The sequence below is a fragment of the Panicum virgatum genome, chromosome 8N, assembly GCF_016808335.1.
Source record: "Panicum virgatum strain AP13 chromosome 8N, P.virgatum_v5, whole genome shotgun sequence".
Classification (NCBI taxonomy): domain Eukaryota; kingdom Viridiplantae; phylum Streptophyta; class Magnoliopsida; order Poales; family Poaceae; genus Panicum; species Panicum virgatum.
Window position 1 is genome coordinate 5,338,379 of NC_053152.1, and position 23,826 is coordinate 5,362,204.

At 46.6% G+C, this 23,826-nt stretch overlaps 2 protein-coding genes across 5 annotated transcripts; both read right to left on the minus strand.

Annotated features, from left to right (window-relative positions):
• Positions 1–297: 297 nt before the first annotated feature.
• LOC120685764 (calcium-dependent protein kinase 24) lies at positions 298–4,585 on the minus strand. 2 transcript variants are annotated; one of them, XM_039967848.1, is made up of 8 exons: positions 3,966–4,585; positions 3,216–3,883; positions 2,464–2,607; positions 2,209–2,361; positions 1,962–2,077; positions 1,194–1,361; positions 884–1,108; positions 298–773 (listed from the first exon to the last, which is right to left on the minus strand). In XM_039967848.1, the coding sequence occupies exons 2-8, from the start codon at positions 3,808–3,810 to the stop codon at positions 642–644; spliced, it is 1,533 nt and encodes a 510-aa protein (XP_039823782.1). In that variant the 5' UTR covers positions 3,811–3,883; positions 3,966–4,585; the 3' UTR covers positions 298–641. The 2 variants fall into 2 exon arrangements, with proteins under 2 accessions (XP_039823782.1, XP_039823783.1); XM_039967849.1 differs by having other exon boundaries at positions 3,216–3,880; positions 3,966–4,561.
• A 2,093-nt stretch (positions 4,586–6,678) lies between these two features.
• On the minus strand, positions 6,679–22,238 carry LOC120685876 (FHA domain-containing protein PS1-like). Of its 3 annotated transcripts, none has more exons than XR_005679822.1 (9): positions 21,780–22,238; positions 21,183–21,382; positions 21,012–21,074; positions 18,646–20,568; positions 18,398–18,548; positions 17,310–17,719; positions 16,692–17,191; positions 15,597–15,599; positions 6,679–6,691 (listed from the first exon to the last, which is right to left on the minus strand). XR_005679822.1 is itself a non-coding variant. In XM_039967995.1 (7 exons), exons 1-7 carry the CDS (start codon positions 22,033–22,035, stop codon positions 16,874–16,876), a joined length of 3,321 nt encoding a protein of 1,106 aa, XP_039823929.1. In that variant the 5' UTR covers positions 22,036–22,238; the 3' UTR covers positions 16,462–16,873. The 3 variants fall into 3 exon arrangements, 1 of the variants encoding a protein (XP_039823929.1); XR_005679823.1 differs by having other exon boundaries at positions 18,398–18,545; positions 21,780–22,237; XM_039967995.1 differs by lacking the exons at positions 6,679–6,691; positions 15,597–15,599 and having other exon boundaries at positions 16,462–17,191.
• Positions 22,239–23,826: the final 1,588 nt, after the last annotated feature.

Consider the following 23,826-nt stretch of genomic DNA (forward strand, 5'->3'; position numbering starts at 1 on the left):
TTAAGAAACCCGATGTGCAAGGGAAGGGTGGTTTAAAATTTAAAATTTTCTGGACAGGTCTCTCACTCTCTTCTCTTTGAATGTCAAATTTCTTACCAAAAAATCTTTACGCAGGTGCCTACGGGCCACGACGGTTGCGCTGCACCCGAGGCCAGTTTCCTCATTTGCCTGCCCCCCAGGGCCCTAGCAAGAGTAGCAACTGGGTAAATATCGTCGAAATCGATCAGAAAAGGTCAGTCCAAACCACGTTTTTGATATGCATTTCACTAATTTCCTGACCGAAAGACAAAAAGGATGTAAAAAAAGGGAGATGGTGGGGCAATTTAGAGCTACAAGTGCCATTTGGTATCAACCTAAATTGACACTTAACAGCAAAGAAGTTGTACTTCTAGGGAAGATTTCTGATAATTTTCAATCTACATCGACAGGAATACATATAAGCAGTTGATCATGGTAACCACAGTGAAACATCTCACTTCTCTAGCTGATACCATCGGTACTACGAAAATTCTCCAGCATCTCAGTAACAACACAGGACAACCACTAACATCTCAGATTAGACCAGCTGATCGACGATGCATCAAAAGCTCCCGACACCATGAGGATGTACCCGATGGACTGGCAAGGCCTTCTAATATGCACTAGGTTTTGCTGGGGTTCAAGAGCTCGCCAAGATTCAAGTGCAAGCTGTTCCTCATTGTTCTCCTTCCTGCTGCACCAGCATTGCCCTTCCTCATCATTGCCGTGAACTCGCTGTAGTCAATTTGCCCATCCTGAAGTGAAAATCATATAGAAATTAACTAGCAAACAGTCAAAACTCAAATTCATGAATGGAACTAAAACATGTAGATGGAGATGGATCAAATATAAAAAACAGGCTAACATTGTTCTGGTCAATATCTTTAATCATATCCTCAAGGTGAACATCATCAAGGCCGAATTCACGGCATGCTTGTGACAGCTCATCAATGGTTATAAAGCCACTTCCATCTTTGTCGAAAAATGAGAATGCTGAAACCAAGTTTTCCTCCCTCTCCAACTTATTCATGTGCAATGTAGCTGCAATGAATTCACCATAGTCGATTGTACCACTATTGTCAATATCAGCCTGAAACAAATTACAAATGTGTAAACAGGCAGAACATAACTGCAAAGATTATGATTGAACAAGTAGAGATTGAAGAAACGCTTACTGCTTCCATTAGAGCCTGGATTTCATTCTCTGTTAATTCTGAGCCTACCCTTTCCAAGCCATCTTTCAGTTCATCAAATGTTATAGTACCACTATTGTCTGTATCAATCATTTTGAACAGCTCCTTGAGGCCTCCAATCTCTTCCTCAGACAGGCTTTCAGCAATAACCTGCATATTGAAAAGATTCCTACAGTATTAATATTTTTAAGATGACCACTGCAAGTTGCAGTGTATTGAGCAATAGGGACATTGTGCAATGCATTAAGTGTCAAGACTATGAATCTTTTTGTAGTTAATTCCCAGCCAAAATGAGCGCAGATATTCCAAAACATCATATCCGACAACCAATGTTTTGCTTTGACAATATGAACCTGAACAAAAACATTACTGCATATTTTCTAAAATCTGGATGGAACTAGGGAGCATTGTGACACAAAAGAAAGCAGGGGTGTCAATAGTCATCAGGTCAGAACGTCATGAGGTATGATATGTATTCATCCCTCAACCCTCTACTAGAATTGCATTTAGAAGAGCCACCTTCGTAGGGATCGCAATTCAGGAACCACTACAGTTAACAGTAAGATTAACTGAGTGGGAAATAGTCATGTGGAGTTGGCTTTGGCGTTTCAAGAAATAAGGTATAGTTAGCAGTAACTTATATGGAGCATTAATTATTAGGCCATTAATGTAGCATAAGCAAAACATAAAATGGAACTTAAAGATGCAGAATCAGTTATCACATCAATTAGGGAGATAAGTAATCTATACCCTTAATGCCATCTTCTTGAGCTTGTTCATTGCCGAAAAATGCTTCAACCTTGACAAAACAGCAGAATCAATAGGCCTATCAGGTGCCACGGCATCATCAACAATCCATGGATGACCTAACATAGACACCACCATTATGAGTTAACAAAAATGCATTTCCGATGGGCCATGTGGCAGCAACACAGGACATATACCTACAGAACTACACCTCCACTACATGAGAGAGATGAGGGGTGAGTGTACTTACAGAGAACCTCATGAGCACTGAATCTCTTTTTAGGATCTCGAGTAAGCATATTACAGACCAGATCCTTAGCACTATCAGAGATACTTGGCCAGGGTTCAGATTCAAAATCAAGTTTGCCTCTCAGAATCTGTCTGAAGATTCCAGCTTCAGTTTCTGAGGAGAATTCATTTTCGATAACGGAAAAGGTATGAATTTGCATAGTCAAACAGGTTTGAATGACAAATACTAATTCTTAAAAAATGGCAAATACTTTACCTGCCCAAAATGGGGGGACACCACAAAGCAAAATGTACAGAATCACCCCTGCGCTCCATACATCAGCTTCTGGACCATAGCATTTCTGTAGTACCTCAGGTGCAACATAGTAGGGGCTCCCAACAACATCGCTGAATTTATCACCTGAGTAAATGGAAAAGACAGCTTGCATCATCAATAAACTTAGCCCAAGGGATACAGAGAACATCCTAGCAGCACAAGAGTCAAACTGTGTACAATTTTGAATGCAAGTACCATTGTACCAAAAGCATAAAAATAAAACTCATAAATCATCATGCACTACATTAAGAACAATACAACAACCAGATCATATATAGGGGAGGTAGTATATATAAAGTCTACATTATGGTTCTACTTCATCTCCTAACCACAGCTGGCACCTTGAAAACTTCTACCAACAATTTCAGTAACTCACTCCCGTTCCAAAATGAAACTAGGAGCTTCAACCAGTTTTGATTTATTCTCCTACAATTCTTGCCAAATAATCATAGCAATGCGCCAATGTCCTATCATTGCATTCTCATTCCATCAAAACAAACAACGTGCGGAAAGCACTAATGCCAAATCTATCGGACTTGACCTTGACATGGCATCAAGTATCATTGTTTCAACAAACTAATAGATACCATTCTAACACAGAAATTAGCCTAATAATTTGCATCAGGACTGCCAATAGCAACAATAAACAGCAATAGTTGGCCTAGCAATGTAAAGCAAAGGAATCAGCATACCAGGCTTGTAGAACATGGAGAGCCCAAAGTCAGTGGCCTTGAGCGGGGCGTCCTCGGAGGTGCTGGCAAATAGAAAGTTCTCCGGCTTGAGGTCCCGGTGCATGACACCAAGCGAGTGGCACCCCTCCACCACCCCAACAATCGTCTTGATGAGCTTTGCTGCCTCGCGCTCGCTGTAGTGGCCCTTGGCGACGATGCGGTCAAAGAGCTCGCCACCGGCACAGAGCTCCATGACGATGTGCACAAAGAGCGCGTCCTCATAGGCGCCGCGGATGCGGACGACGTTGGGGTGCTCAGAGAGGTGGTGCATGATCTGGATCTCGCGGTAGACGTCCTCGTAGTCCTCCCGGCACAGGAGCTTGCGCTTGGGGATGGACTTGCACGCGTATTCGGCGCCGTCGGCCTTGCCCACGCACTGGTAGGTGGTGCCGAACTGCCCCTGCCCCAGCTTCTTGCCGATGCGGTAGTGGTCCCGCACGTTCGCCGTCTTGTACGGCAGCACGGACGCCGGCCGCCCCGACGACGGCGCCGGCGCCGTCACCGGCTGCGGCAGCTTCGCCTTGGCATTGGCGTTCCCGCTCGGGTCCGGCTGCATTGGTGCGCCACAGGTGTGCTCCCCGAATCAAGAATCGTGCAGAGGCCGCCGCAGCAGGGAAGGAAAACCTCTTCTTGAACCAAGAAACCGAAAAAAAAGTGAGAAATTTGGGAGCACGGCGATCAAGAACCTGTCAAAAGGGGAAACAAATTCACCTCGGAAAATCCCTCGCTGCAAATTTCTGCGCCTCGCCCAGGGATTTCCGCGGATTGGAGGCGGAAGAACAGGGGAAGCTAGGGATGTTGGAGCGGGGAAAGCAAGCCAACCCTACCCGATGAGATCGAGAGCCGAGAAACGAAGCTTTATGGGAGGTTTATCTATGACGAACCCACGAGCAGGACCAAGAAACAACAGCGATAAGGGGAAGAAATCGGTGCTCTCACTTTCTCAGGTGTCACATGGGGGAAGACGCAACCCTGCCGAAAGAAAAGGCGGGACGAGCTGGGGAAAAGATTGGCCGCTTTATCTAATCCGGCGTGGAGCTACGAGCTGGCCGCGCAAGAGGACAGGATTTTGGCGGCGTGGGTGATGGCTCCACCCATATTTTTATAGGAATTTTGCGGAGGCGGCTTCCAATAGGGTGAGGAGATGACGATTACAACTGAAATATCCTTTCGATTTGCGATTCGGGGATGGGGACTGGGGAAAACCGAGGAGGGTGCGTTGGTGGAGGGGGAGGGGAATGCCTGGGCTGTGCAGCTAGGTCGTATCTAAGGAATCCTCCATGGGCGACCAGGAAGGAGGGAGGAAGGAGACGACGACGCGGACACCATTTTGTCCTTTTTTTAAACTTTCTCCTTTCGTAAATTGTAAATCGCACGAAGGTCCATGCCCGGTCAAAAATGTTTCAAAAAAATAAATATTTTGGACTCTATCCTACTAACCAATGAAAACAATGAATAATACATTGCAATAAAATAAAATAAAATACCATAAGATCCCTTATTGAGCATAAAAAATTCTTCTTTCAAAAAAAAAGTTGCAAAATTTTAATTAGTTTGCGGTTCTCATGTAAGCTATTTTTGTTAAGTGCACATGCTCAGCTTTATCCCAAAAATCCACCCAACTATGAATACACTTTGCCAATTCCACCTATTATTTCCGTTGATGTATGGTCACGACAGGCTAAACTAGCCGAACCAACCTTGTTCATTGTGCTTAGATTAGGCTTGTTGATTGGATTACGCTTCTACGATTTTTTTTAACATTCATAAATACAGTATTAGCAATTCCAAATTGATGAAAACGTGGTGATTTCCCTTAGGTAAAGGGAACATATCTGGTGGAAACCATAATTTTTGTGAAAATTACGACAAAAAATCGTCTAAATTCACCAAAAAAATCACACATGTAGATGATATGATGATACACATTCTTGTAAAATATCTTGTTCAAACTCGATTTCGTTTGTGAGATATAAAAATAACAAATTTCAAGCCAGAAGGCTGCCCAAATGATTTGTGAGAAATTTGTTATTTTTAAATCTCACAAACGAAGTCGAGTTTGGACAAGATATTTTACAAGACTATGTATCATCATATCATCTACATGTGTGATTTGTTTGGTGAATTTAGACGAATGTTTTGCCATGGTTTGCGTGGGTTTTAACGAAGATTGGAGTTTCCACCGGATATGTTCCCTTAGGTGAAAATATACAAGTTACTTTTCAGCGGAATCGAGTTGAGGTGAACAGTTGTACCAAAGTAGCTTACAGGAAAAAAAACTTAAAATCTAGTATATTATGCTTGTTTTTTTAATCTCCTCCTTAAAATAAGAATGGCATGTCCGTAGTTTCTTAATATTTAATGTTCACGTGATGTTATGTGCTGTTTATAGGGCATGTATAGATGATCTAAAGTTGAGTGCTAAACTTTAGTACATCACTCATGCATAATGCTAAAGTTTTTGAGTCTCTATTAGCACTCCCGATTAGATGATCTAGTACTAAAATTTAGCACTTTCATCCATTAGCATTTAAATCCAAACAGAACCTTAACCATGATTCCAGTTAGAGTTAAATAGAAGTTTCAGCATACTGAAGATATAAAACTTAGCTGCTCCTTACTCATAGAGTCATAACCTAGAAACAGGAATTAGCTGAAACCACCAAAAATCATAATGTTTTATTTTTGATTTTGCGTGGTCAAAGCTCTAGAAGTCAAGATCCACATAGGAGTTTGGCCAAACAGGACACGATACTTTAAAATAGTGTCACTGTTTTCCCATAAAAAAATAGTGTCACTGTTTCCGTATAAAAACAAAGTGAGTATCTTTCTTCTCATGGAAGATTAGTCAAATAAGTATTTATAGTATGTAGAAAAGAAATTGCCTAGTGTACGTGTAGTTATAGGAATTACTTGTGAAGTTTTCCTCTAAGTGAAGCTTTGCCATTGACACTTTCCTATGTAGACCTCAACTCATATGGCTATAAGAAAACGTCTTGCATGATATCAATTATGGGACAAACAAAAGAGGATTATGGTCACCACGATATCAATCGTGCGTGCTTGCTTTTCCATTAGCTGTATTAATTAGACTTCAGCTGGTCAAACTTTAATTCTTCTTTGAATCAACAATGTAGACTAGTCTCAGTAGGGAGTGTTATCGTACAGTTACCAAGACTGTGAACTAGATACCACTAGTACAGAGGAAGCCTTTTGTCCCAATTCGTAATAGCCTTTGGTCCCGGTTTTGGAACTGGGACTACCAGTCTAGGACAAAAGACCCGAATCTTTCTTGCCACCCCACCTACACAACACATGTGACTTTGAATAGGATTCCTTCCTTTTAAACTAACTCGTAAAGGACCTTTTAGTCCCGGCTAAAACCACCAACCGGGACTAAAGACTCTTTTGGTCCGGGTTGGAGCCACCAACCAAGACTAAAGGGTGACTTTTAATCCCGATGGTGGCTCCAACCAGGACTAAAGCTCCCCATTGCCCCTTAGCCGTTGGACCCGGGATCAAAGGTTTCATTGGTCCCGGGTGCAATGGTGACGGGGACTAATATGTTGGACCAAAGGTTATTTTTGTAATAATATAATCGAATCGGAGGAATGTCATGGAATGTAAGAGAAGTGTCATCACTATGGACTTCCTCTTCTCTTTTCTGTCATGTCAACAAATTTAATGTTCATGACACTCCCATTGAGATTGGCCTCAGAAATACCAGAGTATCAAGATTGGACATATAAATAAAGCAACTAGGTTTAATGCTAAAAACAGTTTTATATATATTCGGTTATCAAAGTATAAAGTTGGAAACAATAATCACCAAAATTGTTTATAGAGTGTAAAAGGTCAAAAGACTAGTAAAAAGATACATAGGAATATTGCAATATACCATAGTTCCAGCTTTCGATCCCCATCCTTTAGGGCAAAGCGTAAATTCCATTTGATTTATACGGATTAGTAACAACTCAAACATTTATAGTTCTATCTAACCGTGATATGCTATGGTCAACCTGGAATATTTTGAAGACTTTTTTATACTCCTTTTGTTTTTTACAAGATGTATTTTATTTGTTTTGTCCCGACATGGTTTTGACCGCCAATAACCTCATTATTTTACTGAGGATGAACATAAAAAAAAAGATTTCGAATACCAATCTAATTTTACTGAGGATGAAGATAAGAAAAATGTCTTGTAGTTTGAATCGGAGTTAGTCTTGAATTCACGTGATTGTGTACCCGCGTTGACAAGGACGGCAGTGGGAATCACAATCACTGAACGATGAATCCAAACGTTTTTGGTATTGTCGAGCATTCCGCTGTTTTGTTTTGTACGCCTCCTCGTGACTTTGTTTATTCCAACCACTCCATTGTGCTAGTAGTATGATCTTGACTCAGGCCCTGTTTAGTTTCCACCCCGTAAACACAAAAAAAAAAATCGTTACATCGAATATTTCGACACATGCATGGAGTACTAAATGAAGTCTATTTATAAAACTTTTTGCATAGATGGGCTGTAAATCGCGAGACGAATCTAATGAGCCTACTTAATCCATGATTTGCTACAGTGATGATACAGTAACCATCCGCTAATTATTGATTAATCATTGATTAATTAGCATCATTAGATTCGTCTCGCGATTTACAACCCATCTGTGTAAAAAATTTTATAAATAGATTTTATTTAGTACTTCAAATTAGTAAGATTCCAATACAAAATTTTTTTGCGCTGGAACTGTTTACAGGGCCTCATTCCATTGGACAAAGAGAAACGCATCCTTCATGTAACTTGCGCTTTGTTTTAGATATGGAAAAATCTATCTGTCGCTCCGCGCGACCCCACACGGCCTTCTACGGCCCTCGTAGCAAAAAATAAAATGATTGTCGTGGTCCACATCATAATTTTCTTCTGATTAGAATGATTTTAAATCCTCTTACACCATTATATTCTTCTCGATAAAATCTATAAAATTAGACCTATGATACATATGTTTTAAAATATTATTTATAAACTAGCAACTTATATTGAGTGAGCAGTAGATATTTATATGTTAAGTGTGTAGCAAACTATGTATAAATAAAAATTAATTTTACCTTCCATGCTATTTACCTCTAAGAAGTATCTACATAAGTTATCATATTGTCTCCATATATAAGTTGTTAAGGTATATACTATATAATATTATCGATACACAATTTATTACCCAATCTTTACAAGTTGATACATTTGTCTAAAGTTGTCACTAAAAAAAATGCATACAACATAAGTTGCTATATTGTATAAGTTTGATACATTGCATTTACGTAGTTGTTAAGTTTGTATCAATAAAAAATCATCTATTAATTTGTACAAAAGTTTCATGCATAAGTTGGTGCATAGTTGTATATAAGTTACTATTTCCAATCAATATTGACGCATAAAACAACTTCAAAATATTAAATATGGATCTTGTTTCCTAGATTTTATTTCAAGAAACACAATGGTGCAAACTAGACTTGATCTTGGGCCGCCTGACCTGACGAACCCGACCCGACCCGACCTGCCCGTAAAAAGCCCGCCCCAACCTGGTGAACGTATTGGGTCGGCCTCAGGCCAAATTTTTTGATCCGAAACCTGAAAAAAATCCGACCCAACTCGAAATTTATACATGAAAAATCAGATTTTACCTAACCTGACCATGTGCTGGGTTGCTCGGGCAGAAAAATTTGACCCAATGATTTCTTTTGACCCAATCCGAACTCGACCCGACTCGACTACGTGCCGGGTTGGGCTCGGGCAGAAATTTTTGACCTGATGATTTTCTTTTGACCTAATTCGAACCTGACCCGATCCGACGGATAATCAAGGCTAGTGCAAACAGATTTAAATCAATAAGAGAGTAATGATCATTTTAAGAAAATATATCCATTTTTCATTGTCCATGTCACTTGTGAAAGGGTCGTCCTCTGACTCAGACTGCATACGCTGCTACTTATGTTGATAAAGGCACTTGCGAGCAGATAATAGACTAGTAAATGGATCCAGAGGCTATGGCAGCGTATCGTATGGGAGGATTAACCTAGTCCCTTTTGATATATTGTGATACAACCATCTTTTTCAGCACATGATCAGCAGTGACAGTTATGGGAGGATTAACCACTGTATTAGCAAGCAGAATTAGATGGCAGAACATGTCATAACTAATGACCTTGGAATATGCTTTTCATGTGTTTTCTCATCCATCTTGATTCTTGAAGCAGTCCTTTGGGAGATGGGTATCGATCTTGGGGCCCAGGGCCTAGCTGTTTGTCTCATTGCAGCACTGGTCCCTGTGACTAATCAACTCTAGAAAACTAGCCTATACGTGCTACAGTACTGATGAAGACCAGTCAGGCTCGAGATTTGCAGGGTTGGTAGGCACTACTTAGGACTGGAGCAACGCCGCCGACCAGTACCTACCGGATAAGCAGATGACGCAGTACCCTAAATTCCTCGCTCTTCTTAAAAAAGCTATAGAGATAGATGACGCGTTGATTTTGTTCAAATTATACGTGTAATGTTGCTCGTGTATAGGTAACGAATGGAATGGGCTGTTGTTTGATTTAGGTAAAACTAGTCAGGTTGGTGCGCTTCGCGCCCCTGTATAAAAAACGTGGACCTAAAATATTAATAGAAAGATATTATTCGTTACTATGTTCGAAGCAACATCGTATCGATGTATTGAGTTAGATCGAAAAATTACAGTAAAGCAGCATAGTTTTTTTTGTGTCTGAGAGCGCGCCAATCTCAAGCATTGTAGTATAGAGGTACATGTAATTTTTGCTTAGGAATTCGTTTTTTGTGTCAGTAGGTATAGTTTAATTACTTTAGTAGGGAAAAAAAGTAAGATTAGAAATGAATGAACAGTTTAATTATATTTTGTGGATTTACGGAGGGAAATCAAAACCCAAGAAGTAGTACAACTACCACATGTAGATGTAGTATACAAAATTTAGTTATTATTTTTTATGTAGGAAGTAGTTAAATATATTTGTATTGTCAAATAATGGAAGGAAATTTTTTTTTGAAGATAAAGAGACTAACTTAATAGAATCGTGGGCCCGACGTGGGGCCCACCTGAATAGTACATGGGCCCCACGTGGGTCCCGCCTGAATAGTACGTGGGCCCCACGTGGGTCCCACGTGAATAGTATGTGGGACCCGCGTGAACAATATGCGGGCCCCCACGTGGGGCCAAGGCTCATGAGATTGCACCCATTCTTGGCACTTTAGTAGATTTTTGAAGATAAAGAGACTAACTTAATAGAATCGTGGGCCCGACGTGGGGCCCACCTGAATAGTACATGGGTCCCACGTGGGTCCCGCCTGAATAGTACGTGGGTCCCGCCTGAATAGTACGTGGGCCCCACGTGGGTCCCGCCTGAATAGTACGTGGGCCCCACGTGGGTCCCACGTGAATAGTATGTGGGACCCGCATGAACAATATGCGGGCCCCCACGTGGGGCCAAGGCTCATGAGATTGCACCCATTCTTGGCACTTTAGTAGATAGTATAGATTCTAGAGTTTTTCTTAAAAATTTCTATGAGAGGAGTAAGATGACGTGTTGATTTTGTGAAACTTAAAGTTTTCGTTGTAAATTTACCTAAATCGGGAAAATTGGACTGCGGGTTGATTTTGGGAAAATGTGTGGTCTTCTTTGAAAAGTTATCTAAGAGAGAAGATCAGACTTTGGGTTGATTTCAAGAAAGGTTAAGGACTTTTTTACAAAATAGCTAGAACTCGCATGATATAACATCAGATCGGCCGATCGGATAGCTCGGAATCGCGGACGACGTGGATGTCGTGGGTAGCCGAGTTTTGCCAGCCCTTTCGTCTATAGAAATGTTGGATTCTGGTGACTAAGACCCTGTTTACGTAACTTATTAAGTCATTGATTTATTTTTTAAGCTCCTTTGCTTTGGTTGTAGTGACTTTATAAGCTAGCACTTGCTGTACAAAAAAGTGACTTATTTCACTTTAAGTAGGGGTGCACTTGCTTATGACTTATAAGTCCTTAGTGTTTGGCAAAATAAGTAGCTTATTTCACTTTTTGCCTTATAAGTAGGGTGACTTATTGAAACTAAACATGGTCTAAATTTTAATTCCATCACATCAAAAACATCTTATCATTATTTAAGAGTATTAAATAAAATCTAATTACAAAAATTAATGAGGTATATTAACTCTTAATTAACAAATAATTAATGTAGCATCATTGTAGTAAATTATAGATTAATTAGACTCATTAAATTTATCTTGCGAATTAGCACCTATGTGTGTAAAAGTGTTATAAACAAATTTTATTTAATACTTATAAAATTCTTGTTTGATGTGATGTGACTAAAGTTTAGTTCCGGAGATCCAGGGCGTAAAGTCTATCAAACGATCCCACTTGGCTTAGTTTGGGTGACGGGGACAGTACAAATCCGATGAGGTGCGGAAGCTAGCTTTTCCTAAGTTCGATCAATCACTCGACGCAATTCCAGTTTAGGTTTCCTTCTTTTCCTTTTTTTTACCTCATTACCCATCTCGGTAAAAGAAAATTTACCACACGGGTAGGGACGACAATTTTACCCGCGGGTGCGGGTACCCGACCCGATGGGTAAGGGTATGAGTATGAGTATAGATTTTTACTCGTGGGTACCCAAAATACAATAAATAATCTAGTAAACTCATATCGTTCACAAATTTAATGCCTCATTTTCTTGTGATTATATGGATTGCATAGACGAATAATGAGATTGTATGAACTAAAAGTTGTGAAAATAACATTGATATTTTGATTATGGTTTGTAGTGAAGTGTATGATCATTGTTGCATTTTTTTAGATGAAATACTTAATTAGAATTGAACACATTTACTTATGTACAACTACAAAATAGATGCTTAAGATAAGAAAAAAAATGGTGCAAGATGATGCGTTTAGTTCTCTATTTTAGTAATGCTTTGTGTTCGATTATATGAGCGATAAATCCAAAATGTGGAAAAATTTATTTATGCTATCATTATTATACCCGATGGGTACTTGAAACCCGACCCATACCCACCGGGTACGCGTACGGGTACAAAATTTTACCCGCTAGACTTCGCGGGTATGAGTATGCCTTATAGTTTCGAGTATTGTCGCGAGCGGGTATTTGCTCTATCCGGACCTTACTCGATCCGTTGTCATCCCTACACACGGGCACATCATTCTTGACAGAGCGGGCGACCAAGACCTGTTCGGTTCCTTGTAGCACATCTAGCGCTACAAGGAAATCTTGTATGCATGAGTATATTTGCAAAACCTTTTCACAGATGGCTGCAATTTTTCGCGATGAATCTAATGAGCCTAATTAATTCATGATTGATTATCGTAATACTATAGTAACTATCTTTTAATCATGTGGTCAAAAGACTTGTTAGATTCATCTCGCGAAGTAGCGTAGGGATTGTGGAGTTACTTTCGTAAATTAATTTTATTTAATATCCTTAAGTAATGATCATATGCTACAAAATCAAACACCGCTCAAATAAAGCTCAGCCTTTTCGTACGCCGTTGGGAGATCCCTGCACGTCGGTTCAAGCTTTACATGTCACGGTGAGAGAGCAAGCAAGCTGCAGCTAGCTCTCGATGGGATGCACCAGGGACATGGCCTTGTTTGGTTGGTGCTAGATTTCTAGCGCTAGTGAATAGTAAAATTTTGACCGTTAATTACGGTGTCAAATGAAGTCAGTTTACAAAACTAACTTCAGAATCCTTGCGCTAGTGACTATAAAAAATCTAACGAGGCATTTGACCGCGCGTTTAGAAGATGGTTACTGTAGCATCAATGTAGCAAATCATCAATTAATTACCGTCATTAGATTCGTCGCGAAAAATTACACCCATTTCTAAAATTTTTTTGCAAATAGAGTTTATTTAGTGCTTCATGCATGCGAGTTTTTTTTTCGAGATGCGTGCGTGCTAGATTTCTAGCTCATCCAAACAAACAAGGCCCATGTACAGCTCGACTCTCTCCTGGACTGGGTCGTGCAGGGATGTCTTATCGTACAAAGCCGGCACCATGAAAAGGAGATGGCCGGGCCGGGAGATCATGGCCGCGAAGAAAGGCGGATTGGGACTGTGTGGTGATGGGGATTGTGCGGGGGAAACCGGGAAAAGAAGAAGAGAAGAGAAGAGAAGAGAAGAGAACCGGAGAAGCAGCGGACGGTGAGGGGTCGAGGCTCGAGCTCCGTGACGGCGGCTCGCCGCCGGCATCTGACCTTTCCCGAGGATAAGGATCCCGGTGCTCGATCCAGACAGACAGTCATGCCGCGGACGCAACTTTTTTTTCTGATTAAAAAAAAATCAACTTTGTTTTGCAACGACACGCGATGAGAAAGCAGAGTCGGCGGAGGAGTAAAAGTGCAGGGTTTGAAGCGCGATCGATCTTGCATGGTTTTCTTTTTTCCTTTTCGTTTTCGTTTTGGGTACTCGCGTAGGACTAGGAATAGCTGTCTAACTCCATGCAGTACCTCTCTGCAGAAGCTTCGGCTGTCTGCCGGGGCGTATCGACACGTCCGGTTGACCGCGTCGCCCTCTGCCTTGAGAAATGAGAACTCGGACCAGTTCCAGCCACGACCCACGATTGGGGGCGCGTCGATGGATTATTGCGCGTCACGGCTCGGTCCCAGGGTTGGATGGAGCGGAGCGGCCAACTCAGCTCTCGCAGGTCGGTCAAGTCGCGCCGTTGACCGGCGAGATCGCAGTCCCGCGTTGCACTGTACTACTCCCACCACTAGCTGCTGGCGGTGTTGATTTGCGCACACGAGAACAGGAACCGGTTGGAGCCATCTAGATTGGGTTGGACCCATCACTACGGATGTTTCGATGGAATTCGAGGTGGGTTGGGTTGGACCCAGAAGCGAATATTCGGTTGAGATGCGGGTCGGCTTCGTCCGCTGAAATCTAGCGAACGGAGCGAACCCGTTTTCTTCCGTCTGGAGCGCCGTGAGCGGGCGAGCTCGCGCCCCGAGCAGGAGCGGCGGCGGCGCGCGGGCCCGCATCGGGGGCGGCGGGCGGAGCCGCGTTGGCCGCGTCGCGAGGAGGTCCGGCGGCCGGGGCGCACGTCAACGGCTGTGCGCGGGGCGGCGGGGGCGACGAGGTCCGGCAGCGGGGGCGGTGGCGGCGGGAGCGGGGCGCTGGGGGGCGGTCTGGCAGTAGGAAGAAGAAAGGAGATGGAGAGAGAAGACTGACATGTGGGGCCCACTGACGGAGTGAGTGTTGTCATCCAACTCGTATTCCCAATTTTCTCAACTAAACATGTGATGGGTTGACTCCATCTCTAAAATCAGAGTTGCAACAAAACAATGGATGAGTTGACTCCGTTCTCAAAATGAGAATTGTATCCAACCCAACCCAACCCACTGATCCCGCAGCCAAACACACAGTAGGGAAGGGAGGACGGAAATGGTGTGCGAGACCGAGAGGCGAGCGGCGAGCCGAGGGCACGACCGCACGCTGCTGCTACCCAAGGAATCAAGGATGGACGGACGGGACCGGCCTGGTTGGCTGGGTCCCGGATTGACCCGGTCGGTCCTGCGCGTGTACCAGCGACCCCTTCAACGCGGCCACGGCCTGAGCCTGGTAGCTCGGCGGCGGCCTAGGCTCTGCTCTCCTCTCCTCCAGTGACCAGTGCCCTGCCCTGGAGGAGGAGCTTCCTGCTCGCCCAATCCACCACCACTCGTGCGTGCCAGCGACCCACCACCCACACACCCGTGCCGAGCGTGCTGTGTGCCGATTATGCGGATCTGGAAAGAAAAAGAGGCGCTTCAGGGGACAAAATAATTGCCCAGCCCATTTTATATGCGCGCAGAAACATTCCGTAAAAGATTCTGCCGACCACCCCCGGCACGACAGCAAAACATATCCTGCCTGTCCAGTATAGGAGTATTTTTATTCTATGGAAATTTGTCTGCGGGACACTGTGAAAGTGTAGTTTTGTGTGTAACACACCACAAAATTCAATATTATTTCTAACACACCGTGAATGTTTGATTTGGTCTGCAACACATCATAGCAATTATAATAACCGTTTTCAGCTGAACGAAGATGTAAATAGACCATTTTGCCCCGGGCCCACCTGCCATCCTCTTCCTCTCCCCTCCTCCTCCCTCCTCCCTCGCCGCGCACGGCTTTGCGGTGCGGCCGGCCGCAGCGGCGCCATCCTCCTCCCCTCCCTCTCCGGCGTCGCTCGTCCCCCCTCCGCGCCAAGGGGCGGCCATGACGGGTCAATGGCGCTGGCGGCTAGATCCGCCGCGCCCTCCTCCCTCCCTCTCCCATGGAGGTGCGGACCCGCTCCTCCACCGCCATGGCCGCCGGCCAGAACCACGGCGTCAAGGCCGCGTGCGCGCACCCCATGGCGCCGGCGGCCATGCCCGCGCAGCTCGGCCAGCGGACGGCGCAGGGACGAGGGAGGGGCGCCGCCGGGAGCAGGCAGGGCGCGCCTCGCCTCTGCGCGCGCGCTTCCGCCCCCCCGCCGCGCGCGCCTTGCCTCTGTGGCCCGCCGCTGCTGCAGGGGAGGAAGGAGGGGCCTCGCTCCGTCACGGCCCGCCTCGCCACACGCCGCCGCGGAGAGGCCACTCCGCGGGCCGGCTGCTGCTGCTCGTCTCGGGGCCGACCAGACAGGGGGCGCAGCGGCGTGGAGAGAGAGGGGGAGGGAGGGAAGGCCGCGGCCACGCGCCGCCCGCGCGCGCCCCCGCCGTCGCCAAGGGAGGCCGCGCAGCTCCAGCTCCGAGGAAGCGCGCTCCTGCTCTCCCTCGGCTTCGCGCTCGTCGTCGTGGCAACCGTCTCCCTCCTCTTGAGCTCCGCCTCCCACTACACGGCCTCGCTCCACGCCCACGGGGGAGCGCTCGCCGGGACCGGCAGCAGGATGGGCGGCGAGGAGATGGCGAGGTGCGGACCGGCGTCGAGGTGCCGAGGCGGCGCGGACCGGCAGCGAGTCGCGGCCCAGCAGCGGTGCGGACCGGCGGCAAGGCGTGGATTGGCGTCGAGAGTCCACGACGGCGCGGGCCAGAGGTGGCGCGGACCGGCGTCGAGGGGCCACGACGAGGCGCGGGCCGCCGCCGTAGGGCGCGAGGTGGGGCGGTCGCGATGGGTGCAACAGGGATGAGACGGAGAGGAAAGAGAGAAGAAGAGAAGGGGAAGAAAATGACAAGTGGGCCCAGGGGCAAAATGGTCTTTTTACACCATCTCTAAGTTAAAATTGATTATTATACTCAGCATGGTGTGTTGGAGACAAAATTGCAATTTTACGATGTGTTGGAGATAAATTCAGCTTTTACAGTGTGCTTCACACAAAACCAGTCTGAAAACCAGTCTTTCAGACTGTCCTGTACACAAATTTCCCTTTATTCTACTCCGTACTTCCCGTCCCCAGACCTCACCAACCAGCCAGGCATCTCCACGTGCGCCGCGGCAGCCGGGCACGTCACCAACCCACCACCCGTTCACGGCAGTCGGATGCACGAAACCAAAACCGCCCGCCACGATGGCAAGCGTGCGCGCGCCCCTCTCAAGAGCTCATCATCACACGGCCCCCAGCTCCGCCCGCCAGCGACGGCGTTCACTTCTCACACCGAGGCCAGCGAGAGCAGCGGCGGCGGCGTCATCCTGGCGGCGGCGTCCGTCGCCTGCGCGTACAGGGAGTTGTGCCGCAGGATCAGCTTCAGGCCCCTGGCGGCCTCCGCGGCGGCGGGCCGCCTCTGCCGCTGCCCCCTCGCCTGGTGGTGGTGGTGGTGGCGGCTGTTGTAGTAGTCCTCCGCCAGCGCCGCAGCGTCCAGGCGCGACCACGCCGGGCCCCGCGGCGCGCTGGCCGCCCACATGAACCGCCCCGCGCACGGGTTCATCAGGGACTCGCGGAACTCCCTCGCCCCCTCGCAAACCACGCCCTGCAAAGCAAAAAAGTTCAGATACGCAAAGATCAAATTACCACCAGCTAAATTCTGATGCGGCGACACATGGTAGGTAGCTTCTGTACAGCACTCAGCAAATGGGCAAACGTGTTACCTCCGCCATGGCTTTGATCTTGAGCGCGACGCTGTCGGACAGCACCACGACGTTGTGGTCGCTCCTGAGCTTGGTCAGAAGGAGCGCGCAGTCGAGGACGCGGTCCTCGGGTTTCGGGGAGACGACGTCCGCGAGCTCGAAGCCTCTAGGGGAGAACAGGCCTCTCGGGGAGATCAGTGCCATCGGGTTGAAGGAGCCAGAACCGACCTTGATTTCTTCATCGATGCGCTGCGCTGAGGGGGTGGCGGGCGGGGTCGGCGCGACGGGGAGCATCTCGGACGAGCTCTGGACGTGGATCCACCACCTCTCGGTCGCCATGCACTCCTCAATCCACTGGAGCGTGGAGGTCGCCTTGGTAGACCGCCTGAACAGGCCCTCCCGCTGCTTCATGGAATCCAGCTCCCTGATCACTGTGGAGAGAATAGAAAAACTTTAGTGCTTAAAGCAGTGCAGACGGCACAAGTAATGCGGTTAGCATCTACAAATAGCAAACTGAGCACAACCTAACAGGGGCACGCAATGCAAGCATCACAAACAAGATGGATTAAACCAACTAGTACTTAAGCAGGGCAGGCAAACAGGGGCACCCATTGCAGTTGTGCACATCACAGGCAAGATGGATTAGGCCAGGTAGTACTGCACTCAGCAACCAACCACAAGTAGTACCAATGTACCATAAGCACAGGCAAACAGAGGCACACAATGCAAACATCACCGGCAAGATCAAGCATTCAAGGCTACAAGCACGAAGCATCAGTTAACAGACTAACATGGCAGATTTAAATGATAAAATTACGGAAGCAACCAGTCCTTCAGTTGATAGCATTATAGCATATGATGAATATTGTGACAGATAATATAGAACTGATGCAGGTACTATTTAGGTCCTTCAGCCAATTACTGAATCATATATTCAGAAAACATTTACATTTTTCCTAACAGCACATCAGTATGGTGTGATTTGAGCAAGCAAGCATATAACAATATTTTAGGATCATACGGTAATGATGTTCAAACTTCAAGAATTCAGTAAATGACAATTGATAACATGATAGAGTGACAGTTCAAAATATTTGCTCTTAACTTACCAATCCTTGGTATGAACAGATGAGTTCCTTTTATGCCTTTTAACAGCATAATAGACTTCATAGATTCGTCATCGAGAAGGCTGTCGGTGTTAGCCACCATGGTCCAGGCTTTCATCCCTTGTCCAGCTATACCAGATTCTTGGTTATTCTGCTGTCCAGCATGAAGATTGTTGGCTCATGTCAGTTGCCTTATTAGAAGGAAAGATATTAAAATGGAGAATATTAATATGATCTTTGCAAAGACTTACTGCAATATTGTTAAGTTTATCTTCCAACTTGATCGCCAAGTCACCAGCAGCGATGTCAGCTGGCCTAGCAATAGCACAGTTACAGTCAAGCGAGCTATCGGGTCTCAAAGGCGAATTTGACATAAGAGTCTGGAAGGGGATCCTATCAGCAACCCTTTTCTTTGCCATTGCACTTTCTACTTGCGCACGGTTTTCAGACATATCCCTTGTTTTCCGAGCTGCAGATGATAGTGGTGTCAGGTTCTCCTTGTCAGAGCAGAATGTTTCCTGATCTTGATCTGAATCGACTATGAGGTTCTTGGGAAGACACTTCCTTGCTTTCATGCCTCCTGAAGATACAGGTGTCAAATTCTCCTTATCTGAATAGAAAACATCATAATCTACGGTGTGCAATTTTTCAGACTTTGTTTTCTCCTTATTTGAAGTGTTCTTTGCTGACACTGAACTATCCATCCTTGACCCAAGAACTCTTCTAACAACGGACTTTACCTTAGAAGGAGGAGTCACATTCTCGTTGTTTGAGAACAGATCTTCCTGCTTCACAGGGGAGATAGCTTCATACTTTTCAGGAGCCAGCACTGAGTATTCCCGATCCGGAAAGATGTCAGCATTGAATTCCAGATGTGAAATGGGCATAGACTCCATCTGGAATTTCTGCAGTTTTTTATCAACTGGAGTTAGAGGGCTAATATTCTCGGAGACAGGTTCATTTGATTTCATCTGGTTTGCAGCTTTCAGCATGGGGTTCTCATGATCTAAATTCAGAGGGGAAATGGAATCCATCAACTCTTGGGAAATGGTAGACTTCAGACCTACGCGGCTCCTCTCCATTACTATGTTACCTGATACATTGGGGGTGATATTCTCCTTGTCCAGTGGACTGATTTCTTCATTTCTCCCACAATTTGTGCTGTCAAGCTGATAATTCTCAGAATCCTCAGCAATCTTATTTGCCACCATGTTCTCCTTGTTTGAGAGACTTCCCTCCAAGTTAAGATGGACCAAACAATCATGCTTCGTTTCTGGTGTTAGGGTGTTATTCTCCTTGTCTAGTGGACTGATTTCTTCATTTCTCCCACCATTTGTGCTGTCAAGCTGATAGTTCTCAGAATCATCAGCAATCTTATTTGCCACCATGTTCTCCTTGTTTAAGAGACTTCCCTCCAAGTTAAGATGGACCAAACAATCATGCTTCGATTCTGGTGTTACCAGATTTTCTGGAACAGGTTCAGATTCCGTACTAACAGTAGCAGCATTCCATTGTGGAATTTCTTTTTCTGCAAAGGCATCATCTATGAAATGCGAAGGGAGAGCAGATTCAAACAAGCCATGTCTCTTCTGCATTGCATCAACTGAATCTTGTGGGACATAATTCTCAGTGTTTGGCTCATTCTTATTTCCCTCCATGGTAATGCTGGCTGGGGGATTCATATGGCCCTTAACTTCTGCAATCATCTCTTCCATTTCTTCAGCACTTTCATATTCAGAAATACCAAATAAAGCTATGCAGGCAGCACACTCTGTCCCGCAGCTCTGAGAACATACAAGAATCTCATTTTGCTCTCCTTTCTGAACACTATAGCTCAGAGCATTGCTTCTATCGCTGCTCCTGCCTGTGTCAATACGAAGTGATTTAACTGACTGTAACTTGGACCTCTTGGACACTTGGTCTGACTGGGCTGGTCTTCCAGCATTTGGCAACGCAGCTGGCATTTGCTGTATGATCAGAGAGCCAAAAGATTGTGAAATTGGATTCTTGTCAACCAACTTATCCTCTGTCAGTCCCTCAAAGTTCTCATGAAATTGGGAAAGCGAAGATTCTTCCACAGGAAAGGAATGAGAAAAGTCAGGTAATGGTGGTGCTGAGGGGATCACTTCGGCTGGAGAAGCAATTTCTTCTAACATAATTTGTTGACTTGTCTCCTGTATATTAGATCAGACAGTTAACATTCATACCAGAAACTGGAATCCCAACAATCAATCAGAAAAGGAAAAGAAAATGGAGCAGAAGAACTCAAGTAAACAGTTAACAGACAAGAAACATAAAAAAATCATAGCTTCATCTAAAGAGACTAAGACACAAAACAAATGAAGTGCAAGTTTAAACCAATGGTGTTAGCAATTTGACCATACAATGTTTTTTACAAGTGGAATTGATATATATTGTCAAACTCATCACACAGTTTGTGCCTAAAGAAATCTGTAGAATCTTAATTTAACTAGAAAAGGCATCAGTTGGCACCTTGTGGTTTGCAGTGGCAAGCTACAAAACTAATAAACTTAACAATGCAGTTCTACAGGTAGGAATGAGCATTTCATCAAACATTTTTCTTGTACTAAGTAATACTGAATTACTGGGAACATACCTGATAGGCCTTCATGTCTGCTGACTCCCTCTGCTCAGGAGCCACCAACTGGCTGCTGGCCTCCTGCGCGTTTCATCAATATTTGAGACCATAATTAATGAATGAATAGCTGGTGCCAAAATATAACAAGGTTTCTTCCGCGATCATAAAGGAGAATTTGCTAGTTGCTACCTGACACACGTGGGGCTCCTCTTTGTCCTCAGTCAGCGGTGGCATGTACGGCGCATCCTCCATCTCAAGCGCCTCGCGCAGCGACAGCCAGAGCAGCCTGTACTCCCTCTTGGAGGCCCCGAGCCGCAGCGTGTCACCGGCGGCCAGATCCACCGGCGTGTGGGGCGGGATCCGTCGGCCCGACACCCAAGTCCCGTGCACTGCATCGAATCAGGCCCCCCCCCCAACGATGGGGAAATGGCGTGTTAACTTCCGGGAAAACTAGGACGCTAGAATTCCGCAGGAAATTCCGATGGGGGAAATGAAATCGCAACACAGATCCGCAGTTAACAAGGTAGCGTTGATCGCAGCGCGAGATTACCGAAGTGAAACGAGGAGCCAAAAAACCCTAGTAAAATATCCCCAAATCGCATACGCTACAGTTAAGCGAACTCGAATCTGATTCACACAGACGGTGACGCAACGCACGGATGCACAGCAAAATCCGAAGCCTCCTGCCACGCCCACGCGCGGCGATCACGAGCACATCGCACCACACGCACGCAGAGGATTGGGGGAAATCAGAAACGCAGAGCGCGGTGGGTGTGGGCGTCTCACCGGAGCGGAGGTCGGTGACGGTGATCCGGCGCTGGCGGCGCCGGGACCGGAGCTGGAGGTGGAAGCGGCTGACGCTGGGGTGGTCGACGAGCACGTGGCAGTCGGGGTGCCGCCCCACCGTCACCGGCGGGTCCTCCTCCGCCGCCTCCGTCGAGGGGGGCGCGTTGAGGAAGATGTGCTTGAGCACGACGCCGGCCTTGGACACCGCGAACGCCGCGATCGGGGCGTCCCCGTCCGCCTCCGCCGCCGCCGCCATCTCGCTCGCTCGCTGTGACGCTCTCCGCGTGTGTCGCGCTGTGGTGGCTGGTGCGGGCGAGGGAACAGGAGGGGCCGGATCTCTGGTTGGAGCCTGGGGTGCGGGGGTGAGGTATTCAAATGCGGCGAGGGGGGGATGGGATGGAGGCGGCGGCGGCGGAGAGACGTTGGAGCAAGGGGGATCCCGCGGGCGGCGGGTTGGAATTTGGAAGCTTCGGCCGTCGGGCATCGGCGTCGCAACGGCTAGAAATCGGAAGCGGTGGCGTGTCCCTCAAGTGGGCTGGCAGATGGGTACGTCCCGGTCAACGTGGTTGGTGGGACTTGGCCCATTACGGCGTAGCGAGAACGATGATGCCTTGGCTGGGCTGGGCCGAGCTGGGCTCGTCATATGCGGATGCGACAATTTCAACCCAGAAACCATCTTGTACTAGTTAATTACTACTTGCTATATCATTTAAGTACTACTCATTGAGAAACAACATTTTCATTCAGCCAAGCCTCTGCGAATTTTCTAAGCAAATTTGGGCCCCTGCAAAACATACTCTACGTGTGACGCACCGATGCTTGATGTTGAGGCCATCGAAACTTCCGGTGGTACTGAGTATTTTCAGCTGAGTCCACAATGCACTAAAAATTAGCACCATGCTAAGGCGTCGGAATTTTCGATGCTTGGTTATCAGAACTTCAGACGGCCACTGGAACTTCCGGTGCTATTGATTTTTCTTGTTTTCTCCTTGCAACAGTCTAACTCGTCGACGCAGTCATTTGGACACTCGACGGCTTTTTCACTGCAACTTGAGTGTCTCGACAGCGAATTGGACAACTTGACGGTGAATTGGACATTTCGACGGTGAATTTGACGTCTCAGATATAGTTTGGACTTCATCTATGAGACCTAAAAAATTCGACAAATATGATCTCGCAAACTTATTAGTCCCATTAATTACGTTGTCACTTGATAACCAAAATCACTTGAAATGGCCTAACTGGGCACCAGCTCCCTTCGCTCGACTGGAAGAGTCCATGTGTGTGCTGCTAGTTCTTACGTTCCGATTCATGGTCAAGAATCGAGTTCGTTCCTTCAAAATTAAATAAACACAAAGATGGTCCGGAGAGTATCACCGTAAATCTCGCACGAGCGCGCGACCTAGAGTACTGCGGTGGATCGTCTCCACAGACGATGACTTGTGTTGGCTCACCTAGCTCGCGGACCACCCTCGCGGCGGCGCGCCACCGGCGAGGAGCCAGAACGCGACGAGGGGCACGGCGAGCACGACGAGTAGCGCGGACGCCATGGTGCAGGCGGGGCAGGCGAACCGCCCGGCGTGCACCGGGGCCGGCGGGGGTGGGAAGGGCGGCGCCGGCGGGGCGAGCCGGAGCTGGAGCAGCACGATGCTCGCGAGGTAGGCGAACGGGAGGAGCACGAGGACGACGGCGACGGCGGCGTGGAGGGCGGGGCTGCGCGACGGGTTGGTCCCGTCGACGGACTCGAGAAGCGGCTTGATGAGTTGATGATGAGGGAGCTGCCGAGCGCCACGCAGAGCGCGAACTGGGGGGCGTCGTTGAGGTCAGCCATCAGAGCAGCTGAAACCAAGCGGTGCAAAACGGAGGGGAGGATGGAGATCAGAGGCGACAATTCTGACTGGCTCGATCTATCACCCCCTTGCGGTTGCCGTCTTCTCGAGGGCAGCAGTGGAGTGGAGGTCTGGAGCAGAGGCGGCGTAGCGAACGCTTGCACGCCGGCAACTGAGTTGTTTGTAAGTTGTAACAACTGCATAGGTTATTGGAATAT